The sequence below is a fragment of the Heptranchias perlo genome, chromosome 24 (assembly GCF_035084215.1).
Source record: "Heptranchias perlo isolate sHepPer1 chromosome 24, sHepPer1.hap1, whole genome shotgun sequence".
NCBI classification, from domain to species: Eukaryota; Metazoa; Chordata; class Chondrichthyes; order Hexanchiformes; family Hexanchidae; genus Heptranchias; species Heptranchias perlo.
In genome coordinates this window covers 984,311-997,837 of record NC_090348.1, presented here as the reverse complement: position 1 = coordinate 997,837, position 13,527 = coordinate 984,311, and the positions used below count along the sequence as shown (strand labels likewise).

Sequence of the window (13,527 nt, the reverse complement as noted above, 5' to 3'; positions counted from 1 at the left end):
CAGTATTACCTGGACAGCACCTCCCTCACCAACGACCTCTAGCATTGAGAGCAGCAATTTCACAGGAACACTGTCACCTCTGCGTCACCATTCATCCTGACATGGACATAATTACAGTTACTTCATCATCACTGGTTCGGTATCCTGGAATTCCTACTGTGGGAGCATCATCTCCACATGGACTGCTGTGGTTCAAGAAGACGGCCCATCACCAACTTCTCCGGGAAACTATGAATGGGCAATAAATGTGGCCTTGCCAGCGATGCCCATGTGTTGTTTCCCTCCACTTTGTTCCATGTGTACTTAAATGCTTGTTCAGCAACAGCAACTTGCATTTATAAAGCACCTTTAACTAGTAAAACGGCCCAAGGTGCTTCACAGGAGCGATTATCAAACAAAATTTGACACCAAGCTGCATATGGAGATATTAGGACAGGTGACCAAAAGCATGGTCAAAGAGGTAGGTTTTAAGGAGCGTCTTAAAGGAGGAGAGAGAGGCGGAGAGGTTTAGGGAGGGAATGCCAGAGCTTAGGGCCTAAGCAGCTGAAGGCACGGCCGCCAATGGTGAAGCGAAAATCAGGGATGCGAAAGAGGCCAGAATAGGAGGAGTGCAGAGATCTCGGAGGGTTGTAGGGCTGGAGAGGAAAGGGAGGCTGGAGAGGAAAGGGAGGTTGGAGACAGGGTGGTAGTTTGCAAGGAGAGAGGGGGTCAAGGGTGGGATTTTTGAGCGTGGTTGATGAAGGCAGATTTGAAGGGGAGGGGGACAGTACCTGAGGAGAAGGAACAGTTAACTATCAGCTCACATGGAAGGGAAATTGGGTGGTCAGTAGTGTGATGGGAATAGGGTCAAGGGAGCAGGAGATGGGTCTCATGGTCAAGATGAGTCTCATGGTCAAGATGAGCTTGGAGAGGGCGTGAGGGGAGATAGGAGAGAAACTAGAGAAAGATGCAAGTTCAGGGCTAGGGCAGAGGGGAACCTTAAGTGAAGGGAGGGGTGTGGCAGAGGCAGCTGAATGGATGGTCTCAATCTTAGTGACAAAAAAAGTCCATGAGCTCCTCGCACTTGTTGGAGGTGAGGCGGGGAGAGGGGTAAGAAGATGGTTTGTAGTGGAGAAGCCGGGGGTTATTTTTGCATTTCAGGATGATCCTGGAATAGTGAGCAGTTTTGGCAGAGGAGAGCAGGACCCGATAGTGTTTTATGTGGTCCAGCCAGATCTGACAATGAATAGCTAAACCAGTTGTCCGCCATAAACATTTAAATCCGGGTTCCTTGGTTTTAAGGGAGCAGAGATGGGGGCGGGTACCAGGGGGAATAACCAGGGTGAGAGAGTAATGTTCATCTTTCACTTTTTTCAGTCCTTAGGGCCCGAATCATTAACTTATCTCTTCTCTCTATAGATACTGAGATACCGTCTGACGTGCAAATCGTAAGCTCTCTGTTCAGTTGCTGTGTTCAAGGTGCACCAGTTCAGGCATATTTAGAGAATGTTAATCCAGTGGGTGAATATTTCTGTAGCTGAGTTTCAATTGGTGTCACAACCAAATGTCGTCTTCAGGTGAAACGGGGTCAAAGGGCGGGGTCAAATTGGACCAGGGTGGGGTCAGAGGGCGGACAGCAACTCCTTGGGGTGGGGTGTATTATTACAATCTGGGGAGAGTAAAGAGTAAAACAGGAAGACACCAGAAACAGAAAATAGAGACCTTAGTCTATGTGCAACACAATGAGCATTTTTCCCGTTATATAATAATAAATGTGTAAACAACGTTCCTACTTGTTTGATAGATATGACTATTTCTGTTGGATGCTCAATTCAGAAGTGGAATGTCTCGTTCAGCACAGGTTCCCAATCTGTGAGGTGCACAAACCAAACTCACTGATCTGGGAGTCCGAGGCCCAAGTGTTACAGACAGCCTTGAACTGGACCCAAGGACTCTGCTACAACAGGAAGTAGTGATAAGGGCTATCGATCCCCTGATCACCGAGAATCTGCCTACTATGGGCTGGTTGCACTGTATGCGGTTCATACACACCCACTGCCATCCTAAACCAGAGTAGGAATGTGTGGGAATGGCCAGAACAGAGTGAGCCATGTACGAGAACAAAGGGGCAACACTCGCTGCCAAACATCTCCAGTCTGACCTCGTTACATCAGGAGAGAAAAATACTGGCCTGAAATTACGAGAGGGACAGGATGCTCAAAGCAAACAGCTCCACCTGCAGACGTTAAGAGCTTTTTACTCAGCAACACAAATCAGTCTTTCCTCAGTGATAGCGAGATGTCAATGAGAGAACTTTCAAGGATGCTTATTTCTACCAGAAAGCTGAGTTGATGCACTTCATCAATCCAGTGTAGACTCGATGAAGATAATATCACTGAAACAACCAACAGATCAGTGCCTGAAAGTTAGTCCCACCAATGGTATCAAAATGTATTGAGATTTTAGAGTGGCATGTATTTAATGAGGCAGCGTTATAATTATTAACAGATTTTACAGGGCCAGGAAACCCTGGTACAATGTGAAAATTGATCAGAATGGGTAATAAGAGTACTGAGTCCCATGCACTGCCTGGTGGAGGTGGAAGCAGATTCAATAGTAGCTTTCAAAAGGGAATTGGATAAATACTTGAAGTGGAAAAATCTGCAGAGCTATGGGGAAAGAGCGGGGGAAATGAGACTAATTGGATAGCTCTTTCAAAGAGCCGGCACAGGTATGATGGGCCAAATGGCCTCTTCTGTGCAGTAATTATTCGATGATTCTATGAACATAGCAATAAGCTGACCTGATTTCCCATTTGTTTTACCTTCCCTCAGTTATTCTCCTTGTACCAATAAAAAAGCCGTTATCCAATCTGAGGGACCTGCTCGCTGGAAATAACCATTCCCAGCACAATCTCCCAATCCACACTGTATATACAAGGTTCCACTTATAATCTGCATCCCCGCCCTTCTCCTGTTAACTCCAGTCCATCTCGAGGGTTACATCAGAATCTTGCAGTAAGTCATCCTTGTTTGAAAGGAAGTCTGCCTCTCTCGAAAAGGGTGACAGACTGTACATCAAGTTGGCCAGAGCTGAGGGTTTGCATCTTAAAGTCCCCAGGGGACCAAGGAGATTCTTCTGTACAAATTGCAGTTCTAAAAATTAGCTTGGAGCCCTGCCTCCAGCTCAGAGCTCCATCTGCTGAGGGCCCCACTCAGTAAGTTTGGCAAAGGTTAAATTAAATCCACAATACGCTCAGTGCACGGAGCTAATCAGTTTGAACACCTGGGCAATGGGGTACTGTCGCTTTTGGATCAAAAATTGGCAATTATTAAAACTGAAATCTGTGCATCATTCCCTCAGTTTTATTACTGTTAAAATACAAGTGATGTGCCATCATTACACAAACAAACTGTTTATACACTTCCGCTTAAAGACAACAGTTAACATCATTCTTTGTCACAATGTCAAGTTCCAACAGTCCAAATGCCCAGTTACAATCTATGTACAAATCCTGAATCTCGTTAGAAGTTAATGGCTTTGCCAAATGAAGCTGCCAAGTTTGCCTCCCTGAAAGCTTCCGAGACCGTCTGCAAGAGAAAAGAAAAACAATGAATCGGACTTGATCAGGTCTCTCCGACAGTTAGAGCACAGACTTGGTGAACACCTGGAGCTGGATTTACAATGACATCAGTATATCGTTTGTCATCCTTTCCCAGACTAAACAAACTAGCAAAGAAAGGAAAGCCCAGAAAAGGAACGGAGGAATATCGTGGAAATAATGCAGACATGAGACTGTTTAAAAAGATTGTTTTCATCAACATGGCTCAGTGACTGAGGGAACAGTCATTGCAAGTGTCGAAATGGGAGGGCGGGCGGGAGGGAGGGAGGGAGGGCGGGGAATCTGGGCAGAAGGGAAGATTCAGATGTATATAAAATGCAAAATGAAAGTAAAGAACCAAAAGGGAGTGTGTATTAAATGGAACAGTGCCACAGCAAGAACAATCCAGGGTTTTTGAGGATTAGTCTGTGAAATTGGAAACACTTCAAACAGCAATAAAAATGGCAAATAAGGTAATGGTCAGCATTAGTGAAGGGATGCCCTATAAATGGGGAGAGTAGAGCTCACAAGCACCTCCACTGAACGCTGTGGGCAGTTTACTGTTGCCCTTGTGATCTAATCATTGAAAGGTTATTACGGCCTTTGAAACGTTAGTCTTGTAATCAAGGTGGTTCCTCGGATCAGGAATATTCAGTGATGAGGAAAGGTTAAGTAATTTGGACTTGTTTTTAAAGAGAGAGACACTGATTGGGACAAATTGATCATTACAGCAAAGGATATAAATAACAGGAGGCAGAATTTGAAAGTTAGGAGTGAGAAGGGATGTCAGGGACATTTTTTTTTTAAACACAAAGACTTTCACAAGCTCAGGACACCACAAAGCACTTAACAGCCAATGAAATACTTCTGAAATGTAGGAAGCAGTGCCACCAATTCACGTAGGGTAATAAAATTGTGGATTAAAATACCTGTTTGGTTCAAATATCATATTCCTAAAACAGCAAAACTATCCAAACAGCTTGGTGAGAATCCAAGATGTCAGCTGAAAGGATTTTCAAAGAATTTTGAGCAATTTTTTGTCGATTGCCCATTTTTGATTTGTGGCTTTTTTAAACTGCACGATCATTGGTTTTCAATCCTAGTTACTAATTGCTAATTAAAAATTCCCTACATGTTCAGCTCTGATTTAAGAACATAAGAAATAGGAGCAGGAGTAGGCCATACGGTCCCTCGAGCCTGCTCCGCCATTCAGTAAGATCATGGCTGATCTTCAACCTCAACTCCACTTTCCTGCCCAATCCCCGTATCCCTTGATTCCCCTAGAGTCCAAAAATCTATTGCTCTCAGCCTTGAATATATTCAACGACTCAGCATCCACAGCCCTCTGGGGTAGGGAATTCCAAAGATTCACAACCCTCAGTGAAGAAATTTCTCCTCATCTCAGTCCTAAATGTCCGACCCCTTATCCTGAGACTGTGCCCCCAGTCCTAGGCTCTCCAGCCGGGGAAACAACCTCTCAGCATCTACCCTGTTCAAGCCCCCTCAGAATCTGATATGTTACAATGAGATCACCTCTCATTCTTCTAAACTCCAGAGAGTATCGGCCCATTCTACTCACTCTCTCCTCATAGGACAACCCTCTCATCCCAGGAATCAATCCAGTGAACCTTCGTTGCACCCCGTCTAAGGCGAGTATATCCCTCCTTAGATAAGGAGACCAAAACTGTACTCAGTACTCCAGGTGAGGTCTCACTATGCCCTGTACAACTGTAGCAAGACTTCCTTAGTCTTGTACTCCAACCCCCTTGCAATAAAGGCCAACATGCCATTTGCCTTCCTAATTGCTTACTGTACCTTCATACTAACTTTCTGTGTTTCGTGTACGAGGACACCCAAATCTCTGAACACCAACATTGAATATTTTCTCACCATTTAAAAAATATTCTGTTTTTCTATTCTTCCTACCAAAGTGAATAACCTCACATTTCCCCACATTATACTTCCGGGACGTTTAAAAAAGCTGCTTAAAAATAGCCAGTCTGACCTCCAATTGGCCAAGTATCTGATCAGAGCAATCAGGCTCCAATTGATCACAGCATCACACCTCCTGACCTAACAGTATGATGTATAATATCATACTCCAGTCCTGGGCAAATAGTCTATTCTCCAGGCGACCATGAGCAGCACCACGCGAGATCTGCCAACATACGTCTAGATGATGTTAAACATGCTCTGTGTGCTGCACGGCCTGGGACCGTCATCCCTGCAGCTCCCATCAGTGGACGGCCCCGCACAGCCCCGCACGGTCACCGCCCCCGGACGGCCCCGCACGGTCACCGCCCCCGGACGGCCCCGCACGGTCACCGCCCCCGGACGGCCCCGCACGGTCACCGCCCCCGGACGGCCCCGCACGGTCACCGCCCCCGGACGGCCCCGCACGGTCACCGCCCCCGGACGGCCCCGCACGGTCACCGCCCCCGGACGGCCCCGCACGGTCACCGCCCCCGGACGGCCCCGCACGGTCACCGCCCCCGGACGGCCCCGCACGGTCACCGCCCCCGGACGGCCCCGCACGGTCACCGCCCCCGGACGGCCCCGCACGGTCACCGCCCCCGGACGGCCCCGCACGGTCACCGCCCCCGGACGGCCCCGCACGGTCACCGCCCCCGGACGGCCCCGCACGGTCACCGCCCCCGGACGGCCCCGCACGGTCACCGCCCCCGGACGGCCCCGCACGGTCACCGCCCCCGGACGGCCCCGCACGGTCACCGCCCCCGGACGGCCCCGCACGGTCACCGCCCCCGGACGGCCCCGCACGGTCACCGCCCCCGGACGGCCCCGCACGGTCACCGCCCCCGGACGGCCCCGCACGGTCACCGCCCCCGGACGGCCCCGCACGGTCACCGCCCCCGGACGGCCCCGCACGGTCACCGCCCCCGGACGGCCCCGCACGGTCACCGCCCCCGGACGGCCCCGCACGGTCACCGCCCCCGGACGGCCCCGCACGGTCACCGCCCCCGGACGGCCCCGCACGGTCACCGCCCCCGGACGGCCCCGCACGGTCACCGCCCCCGGACGGCCCCGCACGGTCACCGCCCCCGGACGGCCCCGCACGGTCACCGCCCCCGGACGGCCCCGCACGGTCACCGCCCCCGGACGGCCCCGCACGGTCACCGCCCCCGGACGGCCCCGCACGGTCACCGCCCCCGGACGGCCCCGCACGGTCACCGCCCCCGGACGGCCCCGCACGGTCACCGCCCCGCCCGAAGGTAATATGATCTGCCCTGTCTGTGGAAACCTGTTAAAAATGGTATGTCTGGTACACAGTACGTCACACACCAAGTATTGCACTCCAATGTGTCACACTTTAAAGAAACAAAGGCAGTCATGTGACAGGAACCAGAATTCCTGTAACCTCGGACTGATCTGACCGAATATGTTAAATAAAGGAAGCTAGGGTCATGACAGCAGCAAATAACTCACACCTCACCCTGTGTTTGTGTAAAAGCAATTAGACATCAGCAGCAGCAGAATAATACACTGCACAGTTTAACATGGCCCTTATAAAACGGGCACATCACCTGACTTACTGTCAGCACTGCCACAGGAGAATAGATTAAAAATGCCTTGTCTCTACCAGATGCCTTGTCTCTACCATTAACCAAAGAGAATGCCAGTCATTTACCTGGAACATGAAGGTTACAAGCAATTGCCCGTGAATCACTGCAGCAGTTTATAACCAGTCACAATGACTTGGACTTCCCACCTCTAACAGCAGGGCTTCAATGGACAGGTAAGTTAGCAATTAAACATGAACACAACTGGGCCCCGTTCCACACAACCTGCGAACACCACTCTGTGACACCCGCCCACCGCCGTCGCCCCGTGATACCCGCCCACCGCCCCGTGACACCCGCCCACCGCCGTCGCCCCGTGATACCCGCCCACCGCCCCGTGACACCCGCCCACCGCCCCGTGACACAAAACCTGCGAATGTCGCCCCGTGACACCCGCCCACCGCCCCGTGACACCCGCCCACCGCCCCGTGACACCCGCCCACCGCCCCGTGACACCCGCCCACCGCCCCGTGACACCCGCCCACCGCCCCGTGACACCCGCCCACCGCCCCGTGACACCCGCCCACCGCCCCGTGACACCCGCCCACCGCCCCGTGACACCCGCCCACCGCCCCGTGACACCCGCCCACCGCCCCGTGACACCCGCCCACCGCCCCGTGACACCCGCCCACCGCCCCGTGACACCCGCCCACCGCCCCGTGACACCCGCCCACCGCCCCGTGACACCCGCCCACCGCCCCGTGACACCCGCCCACCGCCCCGTGACACCCGCCCACCGCCCCGTGACACCCGCCCACCGCCCCGTGACACCCGCCCACCGCCCCGTGACACCCGCCCACCGCCCCGTGACACCCGCCCACCGCCCCGTTCCACAAAACCTGCGAACGTCGCCCCGTGACACCCGCCCACCGCCACCGCTCCGTGACACCCGCCCATCACTATCGCCCTGTGATATAGAATAATGGGAGGCCATTCGGCCCACCGTGTCCTTGCTGGCCGAAAATGAGCCACCCAGCCTAATCCCACTTTCCAACACTTGGTCCGTAGCCCTGTAGGTTACAGCACTTCAGATGCACATCCAGCTACTTTTTAAATGAGTTGAGGGTTTCTGCCTCTCCCACCCTTTCAGACAGTGAGTTCCAGACCCCCACCACCCTCTGGGTGAAAAAAATTCTCCTCAGCTCCCCTCTAATCCTTCTACCAATCACTTTAAATCTATGCCCCCTAGTTATTGACCTGTCTGCGAAGGGAAATAGGTCCTCCCTATCCACTCCATCTAGTCCCATCATAATTTTATATGCCACAATTAAATCTCCCCTCAGCCTCCTCTGTTCCAAAGGGAACAACCCCAGCCTATCCAATCTTTCCTCAGCTAAAATTCTCCAGTCCTGGCAACATCCTCGGAAATCTCCTCTGCACCCTCTCTAGTGCAATTATATCCTTCCTGTAATGTGGTGACCAGAACTGTACGCAGTACTCAAGCTGTGGCCTAACCAGTGTTTTATACAGTTCGGGCATAACCTCCCTGCTCTTATATTCTGTGCCTCGGCTAATAAACGAAAGTATCCCATGTGCCTTTTTAACCACCTTATCGACCTGTCCTGCTACCTTCAGGGATCTGTGGACATGCACTCCAAGGTCCCTCACTTCCTCTACTCCTCTCAGTATCCTCCCATTTATTGTGTATTCCCTTGCCTTGTTTGCTCTCCCCAAATGCATTACCTCACACTTCTCCGGATTGAATTCCATTTGCCACTTTTCTGCCCACCTGACCAGTCCATTGATATCTTCCTGCAGTCTACAGCTTTCCTCCTCACTATCAATCACATGGCCAATTTTTGTATCATCTGCAAACTTCTTAATCGTGCCCTCTACACTTAAGACCAAATCATTAATATATATCAAAAAAGCAAAGGACCTAGTACTGAGCCCTGCGGGACCCCACTGGAAACAGCCTTCCAGTCACAAAAACACCCATCAACCATTACCCTTTGCTTCCTGCCACGGAGTCAATTTTGTATCCAATTTGCCACATTCCCTTGGATCCCATGGGCTTTTACTTTTTCGACCAGTCTGCCATGTGGGATCTTGTCAAAAGCCTTGCTAAAGTCCATCTACACTACATCAAATGCACTATCTTCATCAACACTTCTTGTTACCTCTTCAAAAAATTCAATCCATACTGACTGTCCTTGATTACTCCGTGCCTTTCCAAGTGACGGTTTATCCTGTGCCACAGAATTGATTCCAATAATTTTCCCACTACCGAGGTTAGACTGACTGGCCTGTAATTACTCTGTCTACCCCTCGCTCTCTTTTTAAACAACGGTACAACGTTAACAGTCCTCCAATCCTCTGGCACCACACTGTATCCAGGGAGGACTGGAAAATGATGGTCAAAGTCTCCGCTATTTCCTCCCTTGCTTCTTTTAACATCCTGGGATACATACAAGGAAATAATTTGCAGGGCTACGGGGATAGGGCGGGGGAGTGGCACTAGCTGGATTGCTCTTGCATAGAGCCGGCATGGACTCGATGGGCTGAATGGTCTCCTTCCGTGCTGTAACCTTTCTATGATTCAATAAATCTCACCTTAACCTTCTCTACTCTATGGAGAGCAACCCCAGCTTCCCAGTCTCTCCACAGAACTGAAGTCCCTCATCCCTGGAACCATTCTAGTAAATCTCCTCTGCACCCTCTCTAAGGCCTTCACATCCTTCCTAAAGTGCGGTGCCCAGAATTGAACACAATACTCCAGCTGAGGCCTAACCAGTGTTTTATAAAGGTTCAGCATAACTTCCTTGCTTTTGTACTCTATGCCTCTATTAATAAAGCCCAGGATCCCGTATGCTTTAACAGCCTTTTCAACTTGTCTGCCACCTTCAAAGATTTGTGTACGTACATCCCCAGATCTCTCTGCACCCCCTTTCAGAATTGTACCATTTCATTTAGATTGCCTCTCCTCATTCTTCCTATCAAAAAATATCACTACACACTTCTCTGTGTTAAATTTCATCTGCCATGTGTCTGCCCATTTCATCAGTCCGTGTCCTCCTGAAGTCTGTTACTATCCTCCACATTGTTTACTACATTTCCGAGTTTTGTATCATCTGCAAACTTTGAAATTATACCCTCTATACCCAAGTCCAGGTCATTAATATATATATATCAAAAAGAGCAGTGGTCCTAATACTGACCCCTGGGGAACAAAACTGTATACTTCCCTCCAGTCTGAAAAACAACCATTTACCACTACAGTCTGTTTTCTGTCCCCTAGCTAATTTTGTATCCACGCTGCCACTGTCCCTTTAATCCTGTGGGCTTTAATTTTGCTAACACGTCTATTATGTGATACTTTATCAAATGCATTTTGAAAGTCCATATACACAACATCTACTGCACTACCCTCATCAGCCCTCTCCATTACTTCATCAAAGAACTCAATCAAGTTAGGCAAACACGATTTTCCTTTAACAAATCCATGCTGACTTTCATTTATTAGCCCAGACTTTTCCAAGTGCCAATTAATTTTGTCTCGGATTATTGTCTCTAAAAGTTTCCCCACCACTGACATTAGACTGACTGGCCTGTAATTGCTGGGTTTATCCCTCTCCCCTTTTTTGAACAGGGGTGTAATATTTGTAATCCTTCAGTCCTCCGGCACCGTCCCCATATCTAAGGAGGTTTGGAAGATTGTGGCCAGAGACTCCGCAATTTCCACCCTCACTTCCCTCAGTAACCGAAGATGCATCTCATCTGGACCAGGTGACTTTTCGACTTTGAGTACTGCCAATCTTTTAAATACCCCCTCTTTATCTATTTTTATCCTCTCCAATATCACTATTACCCCCTCCTTTACTGTTACAGTGGCAGCATCCTCTTCCCTAGTGAAGACCGATGTGAGGTATTCATTTAGTGTCTCAGCCATTCCCTATGCCTCCACAAGAAGATTTTTTTGTCCCTATCGGTCCCACCCTTCCTTTGACAATCCTTTTATTACTTATATGTTTATAAAAGACTTTCCCTTTTGTGTTACTGGCTAATCTATTCTCATACTGTCTCTTTGCCCCTCTTATTCCCTTTTTTAGATCTCCTCTGTACTTTCTATATTCAGCCTGGTTCTCTACTTTATTATGAACTTTACATTTATCATAAGCCTCCTTTTTCTGTTTCATTTTAATCTCTATACCTTTAGTCATCCAGGGAGCTCTAGCTTTGCATGTACTTCCTTTCCCCCTCGTGGGACTGTATCTACTCTGTACCCGAACCATCTCCTCCTTGAAGGCCTCCCATTGTTCATTTACTGTTTTGCCCACCAATTCTTGATTCCAATCCACCTGGGCAAGATCACTTTCTAACGCCCGCCCCTGTCGCCCCGCGATACCCGCCCGCCCCTGTCGCCCCGCGATACCCGCCCGCCCCACGATACCCGCCCGCCCGTGTCGCCCCGCGATACCCGCCTGCCCCGCGATACCCGCCCGCCCGTGTCGCCCCGCGATACCCGCCCGCCCGTGTCGCCCCGCGATGCCCGCCCGTGTCGCCCCGCGATACCCGCCCGCCCCTGTCGCCCCGCGATACCCGCCCGCCCCTGTCGCCCCGCGATACCCGCCTGCCACTCCCTACTTTCCCAGTGTCACTTACTGGATGGGCGTGACACACTCGGGCAACATCTTCACATGATGCTCCATACTCCATAGCGAGGGTTGCTTCATTGATCATTTCACCAGCGCCCTTGAAATAAAGAAAGCCACATGTATAACTACAGGATAAAATCAGCATCCACAGGATATATTCTTCGATACACAGCAGGTTTCGCTACTTACTGAGCCAAGAATGTGCGCTCCCAGCATTCTGTCTGTTTCTTTATGACTAAGGATCTTCACTAGACCGTCAGTATCATTGTTGGTCTTCGCTCTGCTGTTGGCAGCAAATGGAAATTTGCCGATCTTGTAGGGAATCCCCTATGAGGGGGAAGTGAATAAAGTGAACTACACAGTGCAACACACTTCGGATTAACCCTTCACATGTAAGGCAGACATATGATTGAAGGAACTGAACAATACAGCAGCCTGATAAATGTATCACAAGCATTTGTGCACTTGGCTCTGAATGTGGCAGTTCTTGGGTTACTCTGTACAGTAAGCAATCACTGATTGGTGGGCATCAGCTGGCTACAATCTGTTGGTATTGGCCAAGGCGACTAAGACCGAGAGGGGAGACCAGCTTCAGGGAGAGGCTCTCCCAGCTTCACAGGTAACTCCCAGCTGGGGAGATGTCTGGGGCCCTAACCTGCCCCCAGTACCAAGTGACCTACACCATGGGGAAAATAAATAGACAAAGTTCCCGAACCTGGGGCTAAACGACAGTCAGTTATAACCAGAGGGACCAAATTCAGCTTTTGACCTGAAACAGAAATGAAACCTCAAGCCAATAATATCTGGTTCTAAGTCACAGGCCTTGTTTATCTTTACTTTAAATGCCAAACACAAAACAACACATCTTAATTATTTAAACTTACATTTTCAATGTTCAATCACCAGTTTTATATAGCAGTGAAATAAAGACCCAAAATATTGGAAACATCCAGTCAGTCTCGGCAGAGACAAACGGACCCAGCGGTACGGACCCTTTCATCATTTAACGAAGAAAGGGGCAGAGGCTGACTGACCCACTGTTCGTTTCCGGCATTTCCATTACTGATTCCTCCATTTATTCCGATATCAGTGGAGTGGACACAAACCACATGCAGAGGCTTCCTGGTTCACACACAGGAGCTGTTTAAGGAGGAGTCTCTCCAAACCACACCCCACAGCCCTCCTGATCCACAGTCCCTGCACCCCACAGCCCTCCCGATCCACAGTCCCTGCACCCCACAGCCCTCCCGATCCACAGTCCCTGCACCCCACAGCCCTCCCGATCCACAGTCCCTGCACCCCACAGCCCTCCCGATCCACAGTCCCTGCACCCCACAGCCCTCCCGATCCACAGTCCCTGCACCCCACAGCCCTCCCGATCCACAGTCCCTGCACCCCACAGCCCTCCCGATCCACAGTCCCTGCACCCCACAGCCCTCCCGATCCACAGTCCCTGCACCCCACAGCCCTCCCGATCCACAGTCCCTGCACCCCACAGCCCTCCCGATCCACAGTCCCTGCACCCCACAGCCCTCCCGATCCACAGTCCGCACCCTACAGCCTTCCCGATGTGTAGGCTACATCCTTCCAGATCTGCAGTCCACCCTCCCTCCCCCTCCGTGCACGCCCCACCCCCTCCGTGCACGCCCCACCCCCTCCGTGCACGCCCCACCCCCTCCGTGGCCATTTCTCTCCTTATATGAGGGCAGAGTCCCACAGGCACCAGTCATTGCTCAAGGGTGAGCCTTGATTTGCCAGCACTGGCTGGTGGTTC

The 13,527-nt window shown here is 50.8% G+C and overlaps 1 protein-coding gene across 1 annotated transcript in view; it reads right to left on the bottom strand.

The window, feature by feature from the left end:
• Positions 1-3,322: 3,322 nt before the first annotated feature.
• LOC137341486 (dihydrolipoyl dehydrogenase, mitochondrial-like) overlaps positions 3,323-13,527 on the bottom strand; it is a 32,171-nt gene continuing 21,966 nt past the window's right edge. Inside the window, exons 12-14 of the mRNA XM_068004593.1 lie at positions 11,943-12,080; positions 11,761-11,850; positions 3,323-3,569 (exon numbers count right to left, since the gene is read on the bottom strand). Of these exons, the coding sequence (XP_067860694.1) occupies positions 3,504-3,569; positions 11,761-11,850; positions 11,943-12,080 (294 nt within the window). The 3' untranslated portion in view covers positions 3,323-3,503. The remainder of the gene's footprint in view (positions 3,570-11,760; positions 11,851-11,942; positions 12,081-13,527) is intronic.